The sequence below is a fragment of the Lepidochelys olivacea genome, assembly GCF_965140295.1.
Source record: "Lepidochelys olivacea isolate rLepOli2 genome assembly, chromosome: 12".
NCBI classification, from domain to species: Eukaryota; Metazoa; Chordata; order Testudines; family Cheloniidae; genus Lepidochelys; species Lepidochelys olivacea.
The window spans coordinates 42950223-42970029 of NC_140422.1; the positions used below are offsets into that span (position 1 = coordinate 42950223).

At 43.4% G+C, this 19807-nt stretch overlaps 1 protein-coding gene across 2 annotated transcripts in view; it reads left to right on the top strand.

Annotated features, from left to right (window-relative positions):
- The window catches only part of AP1G1 (adaptor related protein complex 1 subunit gamma 1), a 98469-nt gene that overhangs the window by 54554 nt on the left and 24108 nt on the right, over positions 1-19807 (top strand). For both annotated transcript variants that reach the window (XM_084644524.1, XM_084644525.1), the window contains exons 6-11: positions 5267-5343; positions 12530-12625; positions 13222-13302; positions 13583-13681; positions 17755-17810; positions 18321-18434. In XM_084644524.1, coding sequence (XP_084500650.1) covers positions 5267-5343; positions 12530-12625; positions 13222-13302; positions 13583-13681; positions 17755-17810; positions 18321-18434 — 523 coding nt within the window. The remainder of the gene's footprint in view (positions 1-5266; positions 5344-12529; positions 12626-13221; positions 13303-13582; positions 13682-17754; positions 17811-18320; positions 18435-19807) is intronic.

Consider the following 19807-nt stretch of genomic DNA (forward strand, 5'->3'; position numbering starts at 1 on the left):
AGTGTGCTTGTTTTTACAAGTGAGGAACTGAGACTTAGTGACTTTTCCAAGGTCACACGGGAAGTCTTTGGCAGAGCAAGAAATTGGCCCAGGGTCTCCTGAATCTCAGTAACCTGCTGTCCTTCCCTCCCTTACATTCCGAGGAAAAAGAACTTCAGGCAGCTCCAATATTCTGTCAGGACGGCTTTGCATTGTACTGTGAAGCCACCTCCGAATCTGTCAGACCAGCAGAAGAGTGCAGATCTGATTGCCCCATCTCAAAAAAGATATATTGGAATTGGAAAAGGGTAACAAAAATGATTAGGGGTAAGGAACGGCTTCTGTGTGAGGAGAGATTAATAAGACTGGGACTCTTCAGCTTGGAAAAGAGACAACTAAGTGGGGATATGATTGAGGACTATAAAATCATGACTGATATAAGAAAGTAAATAAGGAAGTGTTGTTATTTATTCCTTCTCATAACACAAGAACTAGGGGTCACCAAATGAAATTAATAGGCAACGGGTTTAAAACAAACAAAAGGAAGTATATTTCTTCACACAACACACAGTCATCCTGTAGAACTCTTTGCCAGGGGATGTCATGAAGGCCAAGACTGTAATAGGGTTCAAAAAAGAACTAGATAAGTTCATGGAAGATAGGTCCATCAATGGTTATTAGCCAGGATGGGCAGGAATGGTGCCCCTAGTCTCTGTTTGCCAGAAGCTGGTGTGGCAAGGCACCTCCTTCGTCTCATCAGATTTTGCGTTTTCCCCCTCTGGCCATGGTGGGCCTGGGGTAAACAGCCCCACTCAGGGCAGGGTTTGCCTTCCCCCTTCTGTGCTCCCTTTATCGTATGTCAGGGTAGGCCTGAGGGTCGGCCTAAAGGGTGATCCTCCTCCAAGCAAAAAGGAAACAGTCTCAGAAACACAAAAACCCTGGGGGATACCTTTTGCTGCCTCCTTGCTGGGGCAGGGTGTCTCCCTGTTGGTTGCCCTGGGGTGTCAGTCCTTCCCCTGCAGGCACTCAGGTTTGGTTGTTTCCCCTACGAGAAGGAGCACAACCTCTCTGACTGGAGAAGTTTATTTCCCTGCTGCCACTAGCCTGGCAGCAGGTTGTCCCCTTTTGTCTCTTCCCCTCTTCTCTGCCCAGAGGAGTTTTTTTTCTAAAGATCTCAGGCAGTCCTTAATTGGATTCAGGTGTCCCTGATTGACCTGAGGTAACCCCTTCTCCGCTTGTAGGAAAAAGGGCCTTTAACATTCTAGGACTAACATATCAGCCTTCCAAGACCCTCTTGCAGCTGTCTGACCTGACTTTGTCACACTGGGAATGGGCGATGGGATGGATCACTTGATGATTACCTGTTCTGTTCATTCCCTTTGGGGCACCTGGTGTTGGCCACTATCAGAAGACAGGATACTGGGCTAGATGGACCTTTGGACTGAACCAGTCTGGCTGTTCTTATGAAGATCTGAAGCCCTCTTTTTGAAAATGACCAGTCATCAGCCTCCTAGAACATCTTGGTGTCAGGCAGTCAGCAGGACCTAAAGGAGCTAGTGCACCAACTGTAGAGCTCTTTGTAGGCCAAAAATGAGACTTTTAAGTGCACCTGGAAATGGTTTAGTATAGACTTTGGGAAATGGATGTTGTGTGCTCCCTGAGACAAGCATTGCTGAGCAAGAAGGCTGGCATTTTGTGTAAGCTGAAGTTTGTGTGTCTTTCAGGTGCAGCCCCAGTGATTACAAAAGAAAGCATAACAATGGAGAATACTGTGCCCAAAAGGGAAGGCTGCAACATCCTACCCAAATGTAAAAACAGCAGGGAAGGGAAACCATTTTTGCTCGTTGTTCAAGGTCCAGCAGAACAGCTAAAACATGGGCCTTACCAGCAAATTTGGAATAACCCGTACATCCCAGGGGCAGATACCAAGTCTGCCATCTCCTCCAGATGTTTCTGCCTGCGCATTAGATCTCCCTCTTCTCTGGAATTATGGAGCTGATTATGGGGGTAGGCAATTAAAAACAAAAAGGGAGAGCAGCTGGCAATTAAAAACAAAAAGCAACTTGCTTGAGCATCTCCCCATGTGGCTGCTAAGGGTTACATTGACTGCAAGTTCATGGCTGGTGAAATGTTGATCTGGGTTGGGTCTACAATCTAGGCGATGTCCTTTTTTAAAAGGATTGAGTATAGGTTCTTGCAGTGGAGCATTTCAGTAGCTGGTCAGACTGGGTCGTGGATGAAAGAAAATATTTCTACAACCGTTGATTCAGTGTTAACGATTGAAGGTCAGTCTAGATAAGTCAAATGTTGATGGTAGGTTGGAGGAAGCAACTGGAGGATAGAGCAGAAATATCTGCTTTTTTAGTGTGCCTCCACGTTTTGTCACTATCTGCAACTTTGAGGGTATTGTTAGATGCTCAGCTTGTGTTTAGATGATCAAATAGCAAAAGTGACCAGAATGGTGCATCTCATCTGTGCCTGATCAGGAGGTGCCCCTTAAATTTACTTAGAAGCTCATACTAGGGCAAAATAATAAACAGTGTCATTTATTAACATAAGAATTGCCATGCTGGATTACTCCAATGGTCCATCTAACCAACTATCCTTTCCCAGCCAGTCGCCTATCAGATGCTAGGGACAAGAAATTTAAGTGGGAATTAGGGAAAGCTTTTTCTTAACCTAAGTCATTAGTGCTTGGTTTATGTCATAGAGCCATTAAGGTTTATATCCTTAATGTAATCTCATTTTAACTGATCTAACTGAGTGTGATTTTTAGCTGTATAAATGTCTAATCCTTTTTGAATGAGTAAGTTTTTTGGCTTCAGTGATTTCTAGTGGTAGAGTGTCCCTCAGGTTGATGGACCATTGTAGGAGGAAATCTCTTCTGTCCTCAATTTTAAATTTCTGTTTCAGTTTTGTTGAACATCTCCTTGTTCTTGTACCATAAAGGATCACCCGAATGAGCTTCTGTTCCCCATTTGTTAATTTTGGATCCCTCAATCCTGCCCCCTTTTTTGTCTCCTACATAAACTATCTGTCTTTTCAGTTTCTCCAGACATCTAATGATTTTCTTTGCTCGTCTCTATGAAGTGGGCTATCTACCGCAAGCACACAACTCCAGTTCTTTATCTGCACTGATTGCTTGTTGGCTTTGACCTATAAAGTCCTGAATGGCTTGGAACCTGCCTCCCTGTGTGATACTGACTCTGTTCAGAGGCATGTAAATTGGAGCCTCTTTAGTGCATGAGACGAGAGCCACTGGCAGGCATTCTCCGTAAAGATCAATGAACCCTGCTTGCTGGCACCCAAAACAACCATGCCCACCTTCTGGCCATAATCCAGCACCCCCAGTTCCCAAAGGCAGGCCAGAACCCCCTGTAGGTACACAGCTGCAGCTGAGCCATTGCAGCGCTTCAGTGCCGCTGTAGTCTTCCAAGAGTAGATAAGTCCTAAGCCTTTTTTTTGGGCAGGGTCTCTCTCTCTCTTTCTCATGGCCTGTATTACTGCTATTCCAATACACACAGTACATAACAATCTAGTGATCTTCAGGGCAAGCTTCAAATGCAGTGCCTCTTTGTAATTTATCACTTAAATCAGCCTCTGTGTCAGATCACTGACTGGTATCTAATTAATGTCTATCTTTTAAAAAAGGCTCCAGGGGCGAACCTGGCAATTACAGGCTGCTAAGCCTGACTTCAGTGCCAGGAAAATTGGTTGAAACTATAATAAAGAACAGAATTATCAGACGCACAGATGAATGTGATATGTTGGGGAAGAGTCACCCTGGCTTTTGTAAAGAGAAATCATGCCTCACCAATCTATTCGAATTTAAAGGTATAAACAAACATGTGGACAAGGATGATCCAGTGGAAATAGTGTACTTGGATTTTCAGAAAGCCTTTGGTAAGGTCCCACAATAAAGGCTCTTAAGCAAACTAATCAGTCATGGGATAAGAGGGAAGGTCCTCCCATGGGTCGGTAACTGACTAAAATATAGGAACCAAAGGGTAGGAATAAATGGTCAGTCTTTACAAGGGAGAGAGGAAAATAGCAGGGTCCCCTAAGGAACTGTACTGGAACTTGTTAGTCAGCATATTCAGAAATGATCTGGAAAAAGGGGTGAACAGTGAGGTGGCAAAATTACTCAAAATAGTTAACTACTCGCAGTCAGCTTTGGACTTACAAAGGGATCTCACTAAACCGGGTGACAGAATGGCAGATGTAATTCAGTGTTGATAAATGCAAAGTAATGCACATTGGAAAAAATAATCCCAACTATACATACAAAATGATGGGGTCTAAATTAGCTGTTACCACTCAAGAAAGAGTCACTGTGGATAGGTCTCTGAAAACATCTACTCAACAAGCAGTGGCAGTCAAAAAGGCTAACAACCATTAGGAAAGGGAACCATTAGGAAAGGGATGAATAATAAAACAGGAAATGCCATGATCCTGCTATATGAATCCATGGTACACCCACACCATAAATTCTGTGTGCAGTTCTGGTAACCTCACCTCAAAAAAGATATATTAGTGTTGGAAAAGGTGCAGAGAAGGGCAATGAAAATAATTAGGAGTATGGAACAGCTTCCATATGAGGAAAGATTAAAAAGACTGGGACTATTCAGTTTGGAAAAGAGACAGCTGACGGGGGGGATATGACAGAGGTCTGTAAAATCACGACTGGTGCGGAGAAAGAGGGAGGTGTTTACTCCTTCCAATGACACAGGAACGGGGGGAAGGGGTCACCCAATGAAATTAATAGGCAGTAGGTTTAAAACAGACATAAGGAAGCACTTCTTCACACTATACACTATCAACCTGTGGAACTTGTTGCCAGGGGATGTTGTGGAGGTCAAAAGTATAACTGAGTTTAAAAAAAAAAATTAGATAAGTTCCTGGTGGATAGTTCCATTGATGGCTATTAACCAAGATGGTCAGGGACAAAGGTGTGCCTAACCTCCAACTTCCAGAAGCTGGGACTGGAAGACAGGCAATGGGTCACTCAAAATCGCCTTGTTCTGTTCCCTTCCTCTCAAGCATCTGGCATTGGCCAGTTGCAAGACAGGATACTGGCTAGATGAACCGTTGGTCTCACCCCCTATAGCCATTTTTATGTTCTTGTTGCAGGCATTTGTGGGGGAGAGGGGTTCAGGTGAGAGATGTTTGTGGGATTGCTGCTACTATTTTTCCTTTATGGCTTTCATTTTTAATTTTTTTTTTGGTCAGGTGCCTAGAGTCTTTATAAGTGAAATCTAAATAACTAGACTTGTTTCTGGCCTTGTAGGTGTTCTTCACACATCAGTTGTCCTCCTCACAGAGATGTGTGAGAGAAGCCCAGACATGTTATCACACTTCAGAAAGGTAAGTACAAACTGTGCATTAGTATCCCTGATAGCTAATGTTTACCTGCTTCTTCTGGGCTGACATTTCCATCCTTGATCTTAGCCAACAGGATGTGTCCACAAGTTTTGAGCAAAATCTGTACAGCTATTTTTAAATGAGGCACGTGATGATGATGCAGGCTTTCCACTTGAAAAACAATGTCACACAATATCATCAAATAATTAAATTAGAAGTTTTCCATGTGGTTCATCTTTGAGTCTCCTTGTGAGCATGGGAAGGGGTAAACTATAAGACACTGACAAATCACTTATGTGCATGAAAACTGTGAAACTTGTCCCAGAGTTAAAGTTGCAATGACTCCTGTTATGAAAGTCCCCTAAATACATTATTCCTCATGTACCTGATTGCATCAGTGACATCTGGAGTGGATAAAGTTTAATCTCCTTTTTCTTTTTTATCTAAGATGGGGAACTAAAATCACAAGTTTACACTGTTAACCTTATAGTTTTATACATTCCACTCAGGAAAAGGCAGAATAGAGGTTTTCATAGTATAGCTAGGCTTGGCAGAATCCAATTTTTATTTTTCATAATTTTGATCAATAATATCATTATTTTAAGCATTTTATCTATTTTTATCAAATGTTTGTAGTTGTGCAAAATTGTGGGGAGGGTGTCAGACAGTAGGTGGAATAGACAATAATTATTTAATGATAGTAGAAACTAAAATTCAAAAGGTTAAAGTTTATACCCCTTAAAACACAAATTGTCAACATCACATAGCTAAGTCCAAATCAGACTGCAAAGAGTTACAAAGGGATCTCACAAAACTGGGTGACTGGGCAACAAAATGGCAGATGAAATTCAATGTTGATACATACAAAGTAATGCACGTTGGAAAACATAATCCCAACTATACATACAGGATGATGGGATCTAAATTAGCTGTTACCACTCAAGAAAGAGATCCTGTAGTCAGTGTGGATAGTTCTCTGAAGATATCTGCTGCATGTGCACCGGCAGCCAAAAGTGGTAACAGGCTATTAGGAACCACTAGGAAAGGGATAAATAATAAGACAGAAAATATCATCATGTCACTATATAAATCCATGGTACGCCCACGCATTGAATTCAGTTCTTTTTGTCCCATCTCAAAAAAGATATATTTGAATTGGAAAAGGTTCAGAGAAGGGCAACAAAAATCATTAGGGGTATGGAACAGCTTCCATCTGAGAGAAGATTAATAAGACTGGGAATTTTCAGCTTGGAAAAGAGAGGACTAAGGAGGGATATGACGGGTCTATAAAATCATGAGTGGTGTGGAGAAAGTGAATAAGGAAGTGTTGTTTACTCCTTCACGTAACACAAGAACCAATTAATTAGCAGGTTTAAAACTAACATAAGGAAATACTTTTTTACCCAACACACAGTCAACCTGTGGAACTTGTGGCCAGGGGATGTTGTGAAGGCCAAAAGAGTAACTGGGTTCAAAAAAGAATTAGATAAGTTCATGGAGAATAAGTCCATCATTGGATATTAGCCAAGATGGCCAGTGATGCAACCTCATGCTCTGGGTGTCCCTGACCTCTGATTGCCAGAAGTTGGGAGTGGACATTAGGGGATGGATCACTCAATAAACTGTCCTGTTCATTCCCTCTGGGGCACCTGGCATTGGCCACTGTCAGAAGACAGGATATTGGGCTAGATGGACCATTAGTCTGACCCAGTATGGCCGTTCTTATGTGTCAAAATATACATAGTAAATACTCTTAAATCAAACTCTCATTAGTTCTCAAGCAGCATTTTTCTTACTTTGCCTGTCTGTAAATTTTGGTTATCATTGATGGAAATATTTTTTCATTGGTTTGTGTATGTGTATGGTGAAATCGATGTTTACCAACATTTACTGGTTAAAAACCTAATGCTTCAGCCTAAGTATAGCTAACATGTCCACATTGCACACAGCATGTAATAAGGGGCATTTTTCCCAGGGCAGGTAGGAATTTCAGAGCCAGCAGTGTTCTTGTCTTCTAGCACACTGTCCTAGCACATGCCTCTTGTCACTGCCTGCTGTAATTGTTCTTGCTGTATCTGCTGCTTTCAGAATTTATTAACTGCAAAATCTTAAAGATTTCCTTCCAGAATGATTTGGAGGGTGTTCTTTGGTGTACAGTTCTGATTCCTTTGGGCAAAGGGGGAATTGGGAACCAAATGAGCCAGTAGAATGCAACTGGCCAGTTGCTCCACTGAAAAATTTGAGAGGAGTCTTCTGCCTGTGTGCACAGCTCCCAACATACTCTTCCTGTAAGTCCTAGATTTGCTTGCAGTGACCTCAGACAGGCGCCCCCTTTGCTAGTGCACTTTGTGTGTGCTAGAGCTGGGGCGAATGTTATGGGGGCAGTGGTGTTGTCCTGAGCCATTGCTCACTACTTAGGAGGTGGCTGAGTCCTGTGGGGAGCGATGAGGAGTTGAGTCCAATGGCTTTGTCCAGGGCTTCTTTTTAGTGGTGCTTTCTTCTAGCCATCTTTCTTGTGGTGTTTTATGCTGTGAATAGTATGACGCTGATCTGTTCCTAATGCCTGCTTTGTCTGTTTTATCCCTTTTGTCTGTTTGGACTCCTGCTGTATGTTAGAATGAAAAGGTAAGAGTTAACTCTTCTAGATGGTGCATGCTTTCACTGGATCTGTAGAGGCTTCTGTGTGTCCAGTCACCACATGGAGGCGCTGTGCACTAACACTGCAGTTGTGATTAATGCCATGTGCTAGCTATGCTATACTTGTCTAACAAGCTCATTGTAGTCCAGTTTTTGTTTTGTCATTAAATTCCCATATCCATGGCAGCCCTGGATCTCAGTTGTGGCCTCTCCCAAGCTGTGAACCTATCTTGATCCCTTCCTTCCTTGTTTGAGGAATTTAGGCAGCTTCCTGTGTTCCTCTCTTTTAAAAAGTCTGATCGTCCTGGAGCCTTGATGTATTCTCCTTACCACAAGGTGTGTTTTGCTTCCCACTGGCAAAGTGGGACAGCGCTGGGTAATTCAGATGCTCTCCTGTATATAAGGGGGAGTGGGATAAGAACTCCATCGCTGGAGTGGTTACAGCAGCGTTGGGAAACAGATACATGCAGGGGAGCATGGACTACCACATACCACATAGGCTCAGTAGGCAGCACTGGACTCTTCAGTACAAATCCATTGCACATCTTTTCTGGAACTATCTGGCTGTCAAGGATCAGCAGAGTGGGGTAGGCATCAACTGATCTTTATGGCTGTAGCCTTTGTCTTTGTTTGTCCTGTCATCAGTTTTGGTACCTTGCGTTGTACGTAAGAAAACAAAGAAAATGTAAAGCAGGGTTCCAAGAATGTTTATGCAGACCACCCCAGTCAGCTGCACTTTGTATTCAGGGGGGAGGGGGCATGTCCTTTTGCTCTCCTCTGAGATCTGAAGGGAAGCAACCTCCTCCAGTGATATAAAAGTCTGATTGCTGAAATGCTCCAGGCTGGAGGAAGAGAGAATCAAGAAAACTACAAGGAGAGAGATGTTTCCTTCTTGCAGAGCCATCTCAAATTTGCAGCAGAATGCTGCTGATTGAGCTTCTGTCAGGCACTCTAAACTCTGACATGGCTAGTCTGTGGCAGATCTCGAAGGGGAATAATAGGTACCTGAGCGGCTGCAGCACAATCCTGTGGGGAAGACAGAGGTGGCTTTCGGAGAAGGTTCTGCTGGAGGACATGGGGGTGAAGTGTGTTCATTCTGCATATATAGAGGTATAGGTGAAAGGAAAAATGAGGCTGTTCTAATATGGTATGGAAACCTGCCCCAACAGGTCTAGTACCATCCCACCTGCAAATCACCCATTGCTCTTTAATTGGCCTTCAGTCTGTCTCAGCAGGACAGCCAGCTCCAGCACATTTTTGGACTCCATTTGACTGCCTATTTCTTAGGTCATTTTACTTAATGTCAGCTCTGAGATGGAAAGATGAGTGGAATGAGAGAGAGAGAGAGATTACTTCTTCACTGCTTTAGTTAATTTACCTGGAGATCCATCAGCTTTAACAAGCATTATGTCATGCTCTGGCAAGTGGGTCAAGACTTTCTTTAAATGAGAACGTGTTTTCTAGAGAATGAAACTTGGAGAGATGTGCAGTATCCTTCCCTCTGAAAATGTGAACCCACCCTGTGGCTATTCCAGCCTGTCTTTAGTGTGCGAGCAAGAGTGTTTTGGTGGGTTGTGGTGGTGATAGGCTTCCATTTCATCACTCCAACTATTGTGAGGCCCATCACAACCTGTCTATAGTAGTCCTCACCTGAGAACTATGGTCAGTGTTATCTGCTGCTGGTAATCCCAATCTGAGTACACCCATGGAATGTATGTGCTGCTACAGAACAGTGACATCATAGAACCATAGGGTTAGAAGGAACCTCAGGGGTCATCTAGTCTAACCCCCTGGCAAGATACAGGATTTGATGTATCTAAACCAGTGGTGTCAACCTTATAACAAAGGAGGGCTTCAAACTGTGTCGGCCAAACAGTGTCTCCATATTTTAATACGATTTAAAGCTCCCTCTATTAATTTATATTTTAAGTTCAGCTTGTTTTGTATGTATTTAGATAGGTTGTTTTTATGTACAGTATTGTCTGTTTATGCACTTGTGTAAACTAAAATGATGTAAACATGACACAACAATAATGAATCAGCCATTAGTATATTGTGTTGAAGCAGGCTCTGGACCTTATGAAATGCTCTGGTGGACCGTAGTTTGGGCACCCCTGGTCTAAGCCATCCAAGACAGCTGGCTATCCAGCTTCTTTTTGAAAGCCTCCAGTGAAGGATTTTCCACAACTTCTTGGGACACTATGTTCCATTGTCCTACTGTTCTTACAGTTAAGAAGTTTTTCCTGAAATTGATGGATGGAGTAGTGAGATACCCATGACTACCAGTCCAAGAGTTAGAGTAGACTGAGGCAAACTATCTCATGCGGATGACTTGTCTCCTAAAAACAGCCACATTGCAGTCCCTGAAAGAGCCACTTTTCCTGAGGAGTAAGATGACGACCCTGGTAATCAGTGCCATCAACTTCTGCAGAACCTAAGCGCTCATTCTGAAAAGTTTCTGCCCCTCAAGCTTGGAAAGAAAAACGTCCAAATGTAAACATTGGAGATGATAGTGCAGTTTTGCCATCCTGAATTTGTGGGTAGTTCTGGTGCTATGTTGCTGAATGTCATAGAATCATAGAATATCAGGGTTGGAAGGGACCTCAGGAAGTCATCTAGTCCAACCCCCTGCTCAAAGCAGGACCAATCCTCAACTAAATCATCCCAGCCAGGGCTTTGTCAAGCCTGACCTTAAAAAATCTCTTAAGGAAGGAGATTCCCCAACCTTCCTAGGTAACGCGTTCCAGTGTTTCAGCACCCTCCAAGTGAAAAAGTTTTTCCTAATATCCAACCTAAACCTCCCTGTCTGCAATTTGAGACCATTACTCCTTGTTCTGTCATCTGGCACCACTGAGAACAGTCTAGATCCATCCTCTTTGGAACCCCCTTTCAGGTAGTTGAAAGCAGCTATCAAATTCACCCTCATTCTTCTCTTCTGCAGACTGACTAATCCCAGTTTCCTCAGCCTGTCTTCATAAGTCATGTGTTCCAGCCCCCTAATAATTTTTGTTGCCCTCTGCTGGACTCTTTCCAATTTTTCCACATCCTCCTTGTAGTGTGGGGCCCAAAACTGGACGCAGTACTCCAGATGAGGCCTCACCAATGTCGAATACAGGGGAATGATCACGTCCCTGGATCTGCTGGCAATGCTCCTACTTATACAGCTCAAAATGCTGTTAGCCTTCTTGGCAACAAGGGCCCACTGTTGACTCGTATCCAGCTTCTCGTCCACTGTAACCCCCAGGTCCCTTTCTGCAGAACTGCTGCCTAGCCATTCGGTCCCTAGTCTGTAACGGTGCATGGGATTCTTCCGTCCTAAGTGCAGGACTCTGCACTTGTCCTTGTTGAACCTCATCAGATTTCTTTTGGCCCAATCCTCCAATTTGTCTAGGTCCCTCTGTATCCTATCCCTACCCTCCAGCATATCTACCACTCCTCCCAGTTTAGTGTCATCTGCAAACTTGCTGAGGGTGCAATCCACACCATCCTCCAGATCATTTGTGAAGATATTGAACAAAACTGGCCCCAGGACCGACCCTTGGGGCACTCCACTTGATACCGGCTGCCAACTAGACATGGAGCCATTGATCACTACCCGCTGAGCCCGACAATCTAGCCAGCTTTCTATCCACCTTATATTCCGTTCATTCAGCCCAAACTTCTTTAATTTGCTGGCAAGAATACTGTGGGCGAGCATGTCAAAAGCTTTGCTAAAGTCAAGGAACAACACGTCCACGGCTTTCCCCTCATCCTCATGTCAGAGTTCTGCCAATCCACAGTGGCATGAATTAGCACAACTGTAGTCAATTTTATTGCTACTATCCATAATCCTGTGGGCAGAAGTGAAACCTGAGAGAAATCAGGCCAATTCCATGCTGCTGCTGGTGTGTGGGGAAGCTGTGAGCAGGAGAAGGTGGGTAGGCCCTGGGGAAGCTCTTCACTGGGGGTACTACCCAACTATTGGAGACGGGGTGGGAGGTAGATCAGTGGAAATTCTCCCACTTTGACTACCCTGGAGGGTTTGCAGCGCGGAAGAGAAGAGAGAGAGCTATCCCTGCAGATAGCTAGGGAAGAGTGATAAACTTAGGACATAATGACATCTGTTTCTGTTGTGGGAATGCCTAAAGACCCCCATCAGGGATCCCACTATGCCAGTCACTCCATACACATAACAAAAAGGTGGTCCCTGCCCTAAAGAACTTAGATTAAGTCAGCCAGAAGCTGGTGTGAAAGAGCCCCAATGCAAGGACAGCATCCTGTGGAAGACCAGCAGCTCTTCTTATTTTCAGCAGCTGATGGCAGGGGAACTCTGTTTTTTATCTGCCTCTGGGCTGGTTGGCTTAGCTCTCTAGTAGCTTTGTAGTATGGTGTTCAGGTCCTGGCCAGACATCAGTATCAATATGTTCAGATAACCCAGCCTGCGCAATCAGAGATGTTCTGTGTGGAAGGATGTGTACACTAATCTTTAGGAATCATTCTTGGATCCCTACATCAAAAGTGTGGAAGACAAGTGTTGTGAGTATACTTTCTGATGGATCTTTCTTCTTCACAGCTTGTACCCCAGTTAGTTCGTATTCTAAAGAACCTTATCATGTCTGGATATTCACCAGAGCATGACGTGTCTGGGATCAGTGACCCCTTCCTGCAGGTAAGGATTGATAGTAAAACTCTCGGGTAGCTCTGTCTCCCGTGCAGTGTTTGGGACTTGGTTTCTGACTCCTTTGCCTATTATGCGAATTCATGGCAGGAGGAGTAAGCTTATAGCTATCCATATTATTTCCATGTCAGTTGTTTGGTTGTAGGGGGAGTGCTTCTGGCTAGAGGATAAAGACCTAAACATAGTATAAATCCTTACATCCTGGGAAAGACCTCATTGAGGGAGAAGAGTTCAAATCCTCCATCTCTGCTCTAAAGCAGAGGGCCTTGTGATTTAATTGCCATATTTATCAGCATTTGATCTGTCTCTCCTGCACTCTTCCATGAGTTAACCGGAGGCCATTGCATAAAGTTGCTTTGTCATAGAATCATAGAATATCAAGATTGGAAGGGACCTCAGGAGGTCATCTAGTCCAACCCCCTGCTCAAAGCAGGACCAATCCCCAACCAAATCATCCCAGCCAGGGTTTTGTCAAGCCTGAGCTTAAAAACCTCTTAAGGAAGGAGATTCCACCACCTCCCTAGGTAGTCCATTCCAGATGGGTTATGCCAGATGTGATTTAATTTGCTGCCTTTTTGTCTTTTCAGGTGCGAATCCTGCGGTTACTAAGAATCCTGGGGCGAAATGATGACGACTCAAGTGAAGCAATGAATGACATACTTGCACAGGTGAGGCCTGCCAGGTTAAGTTGATATTCAGCCTAAATTGTTCCTCTTAATTTCATCTTGTTACTTCTAGTTACGTCCTTATGTACCACAGCATGAGCATCAACTCATTGTGCCACAAGTGTGTGCTTCTGCGGGCAGTGATTTAATCTGGCAGGAGCTAACAAGCTGGGCAAGTGGGAGGGCGGTGCCTTGTTCTGATACAGAAATGGGAGGCGGCCTGGGTAGGGTGCTGCAGGTGCTGGCAAAGCACTGGCAGTTACTTTACTTTGTTTTTTTCCAGGTTGCCACTAATACAGAAACAAGTAAAAACGTGGGTAATGCCATCCTCTATGAAACTGTATTGACTATTATGGACATCAAGTCTGAGAGTGGACTGCGAGTACGTTGCCTTTACCATGGTTCTTTTTACTAAACCCATAGGATTGTAAAAGTTAGAGATGAAATGACTGATTAAATGGAGTCCACCTGCTGGGGCTAGGGCAGGCACTACTTTTCCTAGTGGATGTATGAAGCTAAACCATTACGCTTGATTTTAGTCAAACAATGGGCCCCAGGCTGAATTAATCAGTTACCGATGGCTAGTACTTAGGGCTCTAAAGTGTCACTGGAATTGGTTGAATCATAGAAAGGTAGGACTGGCAGGGACTTCAATGGGTCGTCTAGTCGTCCCCTGCACTGAGGCAGGACTAAGTATCATCTAGATCAGTGTTTCCCAAACTTACAACAGTTGCGTACCCCTTTTGAGGCATTTGTCTTACCTGCGTACCTTTCTCCGGTGAAGATAATTGGGGGGTGGGGGGTGGTAGCCACATTTTTATAACACACTCCTAATTAGTTTCATTCTGGATTAAATGTTTATTAGAAATAAATACAAAATTATATTCCATACAGTTGAAACAAAAATTGTAATAGAAATAATAGTTACATATAGAAATAGTACTAGAAATAATTAAAATAATAGAAGCGAATCAACAGTCTGGCAGAACAGCGTGTGCGTATATGTATATATATTTATATATATATAGTGAATTCGTATCATTCTGAAATTAAAATACGCTGGTTTGGTTAGGTTAGTGAAGAAAGCACTAGTTTTAATACTTACTATTTCGGTACTAAAAAATTTTCAGTACAAACCAAACTATTCAGTGCGAGGGATGGAACTGCTTCTGACCAGACACTGTCGTGGGGATATCTGGCTCGATGTTTGTGATCTTAAGATGAAGATGGGGCTCCATGTCAATAAGATGATTTCATTCTTTTGTTTTGATGCCAACCAGCACAGAGAATCTGATCTCGCACAAATATGAGGTGGGAAAAGGCAGAAGATACTTGTCCGATAGAGCTGGATATTCAGAGCTAACCCCCAGCCAAAATGACGTCAGTGTATTTTGCTCAAATTTTGTTTTCAGGAAGCTATCTGAAGCCAGCTCCAAGAGCTGCTGTTCTTCTGAAGCAGAGAGGTTATTTGGCAATGTTTGAACATTGATGATAAAAGGGTTCCTTATCCATTCAGAAGTGCCGTCCAGTTCAGGGAAATGCTTACGAAGATCTTTCTGCAAGCTTTCCAAATGCTACTTCATGGTTTGCAACACATCACTATCAAGTTCGTTAGTTGAGTTTATTACTAAGTCATGAAGAGATGGAAAGGAATCCAGTTCATGACGACTAAGACGTTTATGCCACATTTTCAATTTTGTGACCATGGCGCTCACTCTGTCTTGAACATGGAATATTGATATGAGTTTCCCTTACAAGGATAGATTGAGGTTGTTTAAATGAGCAAATATATCTGCAATATATGCTAGTTTGCATAGCCATTTCCAGTCATGTATACGGTCTCGCAGGTTAAAGGTTTCATCTAAAAAAAACTTGCAGTTCTTCTCACAGCTCGTACAGGCGATTCAGAACTTTTCCACGTGAAAGCCAATGCACTTCAGTGTGAAACAGGAGTTGTGTGTAATCACTGCCCATCTCATCACAAAGCTGAGAAAACAGCCGGGTGTTCAGAGGGCGACCTTTCACAAAATTGTTTATTTTCGCAGCTTCATCCAGTACTTGCTTTAGATCTGCCTGCATGTTCTGGGTGGTGAGTGCTTCCCTGTGAATGCAACAATGAGTCGATTTGCTTCTGGTGCAAGAGCTTGAATACGTGCAACAACTCCTTTCTTCGAACCAGTCATGGCTCTGGCGCCATCTGTGCTTAGTCCAACACAACGACTCCAATCCAAGTCATTGTTTTTGATAAAGTCATCAATAAACTTTAAAAATAGCTTCTCCAGTTGTATGTGTTGGCCTAGGTTGGCAGAACAAAATATCATCGTGGACTTCATTATTCAGCTCATATCTGAGAAACAACAAAAGATTACCTAAATTCACAATATCAGTGGATTCATCCGCTTGCAGTGCATAGTAGCGACTCTTGTACTCTTGACAATAATTGCTGCTTTACGTTTTCGGCCATATCTGTGATTCTACGATGAACACGGTTATTTGAGAGGGGGACACAATCTATAGCTTTGCTAGCCTTAAAAAGAAAAGGAGTACTTGTGGCACCGTAGAGACTAACCAATTTATTTGAGCATAAGCTTTGTTAGTCTCTAAGGTGCCACAAGTACTCCTTTTCTTTTTGCGGATACAGACTAAAATGGCTGCTACTCTGAAACCTGTCATTTTGCTAACCTTGTCTCCAATCATCACTTGCACCATTACTTTGGCTGCAGGTTTTACTAATGTCTCGCCAATCGCTTCAGCAGCTCCGGACTTTGCAATTAAGTTCACCACGCTATATGAAGCTTCCAAAGCTTTCATATTTTCACCTCCCGTCACATTACGAATTTGTTTTTTGGGACTTTTGGAGATCTTTGCGCCTATTTTTGAAGAATTCTACAGGTTTTCCCTTGTATTCTTTGTTTGCTATTGAAATGGCGTTTTGGGTTGGATGGTTTCATACTTTCATTTGTGAGTCTCGTAACAAATCACACATAGTGAAATAGGCTCCACCTCATCGCCAGTCCACGAAAATCCCAGTTTAAGATATTCTTCAACATATTTGCAGGCTTTTTTCGTTTTCTTTGCAGCTGATACGCTCAATAAACTTACAGACTGTTCACACGGTTCACTAATTTTGTCACAATTGTCTGACATAGCCATATCACTGCATTTTTCGGCATAATTATCACTAACATTCATATTTCCTTCATAATTTTCTTTTGTATATTTCAAACTTCCCGTTTTTAGCCAGCGATCCATTGTAAATGGGTTTAACAAAAACAAAGAGAAATTTTGTATATTAATACACACCAAGTATGTACTTGCTATGATCTTTAGATTACTACGAGTAGTTATTCACTTTTATCTTTTATCCATCAGTATGACTTCTGCGCATGCCACAAAGGGAAGCGTATTGCCCAAGCCGTGGTAACATGCACGTGTGGTTTGCGTTGGTTCTGCTGTGCTATTAGATGTTACTGAACGCGTTATCATATTAGTTACAATGTAAACCTGTATGTATTTCTACTGTACAAAGGTACATCACTCTCATATATTAAATTTTAATGAATTGTTTTCTGCTGCTAAAAAAACTATGATAAAGTAAAATAAAAAATTCTGCTGCGTACCCCTTGAAACCCTTTCACGTACCACTAGGAGTATATGTACCACACTTTGGGAAACACTGATCTAGATCATCCCTGACAAATGTTTGTCTAAAAAACCCCCAGTGGTGGAGATTCCACAGCCTCCGTAGATAACTTATTCCCATGCTTAGCTACCCTGACAGGAAGTTTTTCCTAACATCTAGCCTAAATCTCTGAGAGTGGCTATGGTGCTGGTGGTAGATGAGAATCTCAGATCTTGGGCTTGGGACGATGTTACGTCAGTGAGATCCTGTGCCAGATGTGCTACCAGTAGCAATGTCTGGAAGTTAACTGCTTGTAATATTGTGAGGGAAGGGATGAGAGCTGTACAGAACCATAATGTGTTGACACAGTGTGTGTCTCTTCCTGAGCTCCAGGAGGGTGATAATGGATTCCTCTTGTAATTTGTATCCACTGGCCAAGGAGGTGGAGACATAACTTGGAATGTCTGAGGGGAGCTGTAGATCATGGTTAGTGAGTTTATTCCACAGTGGAAGCATGCACAGCTGTACCGAGACTTAGTGGCCTTGTATGACTTGCTGTATGCTGTGCAGTGAGATTCCTCTTTGGCCGGGTGTGCAGCCTTCTCCCAGAGCCACACTGCACTTAAAGTGCAGCGGGGAGCCGGAGCCGTGTGCGTGACTCCTGCCTCTTTCTCTGATTAATCAGTGTCTGGAGTTCTTGCTGTTTCGGCCCATCATTAGCCTTAGCACTTTGCATGCAAGGTCACTGAAGGACTATGGGGGCTCATGAAGCAGCGGTGAGGAGCAGGAGCTTGCTGTGATCACTAACCTTCCCTAACTCTCTTTTTCTGCAGGTGTTAGCCATTAACATCCTAGGCCGTTTCTTGTTAAATAACGACAAAAATATTAGGTAAGTTCCCTGAAGTGTGTCAGACATGGGGCACTGTTGTGTTAAGAGTCTGCAGACGCAGCCCCCAAGGCAGTGTTGGGAAAGGTTACTGGGGTGGGTATGGCTAAACTGCCTTGGTGACTAGTTTTCTCTCTCCCTGCCACACTTCTTTCCCTGGGTGTATCATGGCCTTTCTGCACTAGCGGGCAGGTCTACAGCAAGCTACTGCAGCCCAGTTATAGTCTGGACACAGGTTCCTGGAATAGCTCAGACAATATGTTTTTTCCAACGGCCAGTGAAGCTGCGCTTTCCCTTTGTTACAGAAGAAGTATCTCTTATGGTACATCTACATCCTCTGCTTGGAAACTCCCCTGGTTGGGTCAGAGAGCAGCCTGGCAGATTTTCCTTTGCTCCCAGTAGCACTGGGAAAATCCTGTCTTAGTGCAGAGGAAGACTAAATCCCTTTACTTTGCAATGAAACAGAATGGCTGGCACCAATGTGGTGTTCTTCCTTTGTCCTCTCTATCCCAGATATGTAGCTTTAACATCTTTGTTGAAGACGGTGCAGACAGACCACAATGCAGTACAGCGGCACAGAAGCACCATTGTGGACTGCCTAAAAGATCTGGATGTCTCCATTAAACGGTAATTAAGCTACAGAGAGCTATCTGTCTGACTTATTACGTCAGGACTGTGAGCCTGTGGGATGGGGAGAGAGACAGATGCACGTTAACAGCCCAGTGCAGCAGTCCCACAAGGGAGACTGTTATTACTGTCCAGTCTGCCCCCTGCTTCAGAGAGAACAGGGTTGGTGACAGGCAGCCAACTTATCAGGGAAGTTGATCTTACGTAGTAAGTGTCTTAGGGGCCTGGGCCATGGAACTCCTTGCTAGAAGAGCTCAGAACAGGCTCAAGCCTAAATGAGTTGAGATCAAGTTGTAAAACTCATCTTTTTAGTAAACTCTCTCCCTTCCCCCAAGTTTATGCTTGTAAAGCAATCCATGAAAGGCCTACAGGCCCAGAGTGGTTCTCCACTGCCTGGAGGATCAGGCAGAAGTGTACAGTGTTCTGGGCTTTTGTGCAATACTCCGCTGTCATGGTAATAGGAGTTATATAGAAAGCTAGGGGAGATTGTCACAAATGCAGGATTGTTTCCTGTTGTACATTCTCTGGTGTTCAGTTTGAATTTAAATGTTCAGACTGGTAGGGTTTCCACTCTGTCCCTTGGGAGATCGTTCCATAGTCTAGCACATCTCACTTCCAGGGATTTTTTTTCTTGACATTCACCCTCAGTTTCATTCTGTTACCGCCTAGTTACTTCCTTTTTGCCACACTAAACACCTTGATTTTTCATCTTGCGCCTGTGCAATACTTGTGAGCTGTTTTGTGGTTCTGTCTCTCCCACCATGCCCTAGCCTCACTTTGCCAAGTGTTGCATATTTAGCTTTTTCAATCCTTCTCCTAAATTAGGCCTTTCAGCCCTTTGATCACATACTACTCTTACCTAAACTCGCTCCGGTTTGTCAGTATTGTTCCTGTAATGTGGTGTTCAGAACTCCGTGTGATATTCCATGTATCTTTGCACCAAAGCCAAAGAGAGGGGCCAATGTATCCTTGCTCGGTGATGACACATCTCTGCACGTGCAGCCCAAAATTTTATTGCCCTCATTGCTGTCCTGTCACATTGCAAACATATCTGTTTTGTTATCCCTGCAATCTGAGTCTCCTTCGACATCACGGCGTGTCAGGTTTCTCTCCCTATTGAAAATCTGTGTAATAGATTCAACTTTGACAAATAATCAGTTTTCATGTTTTTAGTCTCTCTGGACCTTTTATTTCTGTCCTTGCTCCTGTCATTAGCTCAATTGTTCTGAATGTTGCTATTCTGCAAATTGGATCTGCCCTTCTGTTAACATTTAACTTAATCTGTCTTTGTAATGGGTATTGTGCGCGCCAATCTTGTAATCAGTGAACCCCATTCTGAGGTATGATTGAATAAGGATTCAGCAGATCAACCT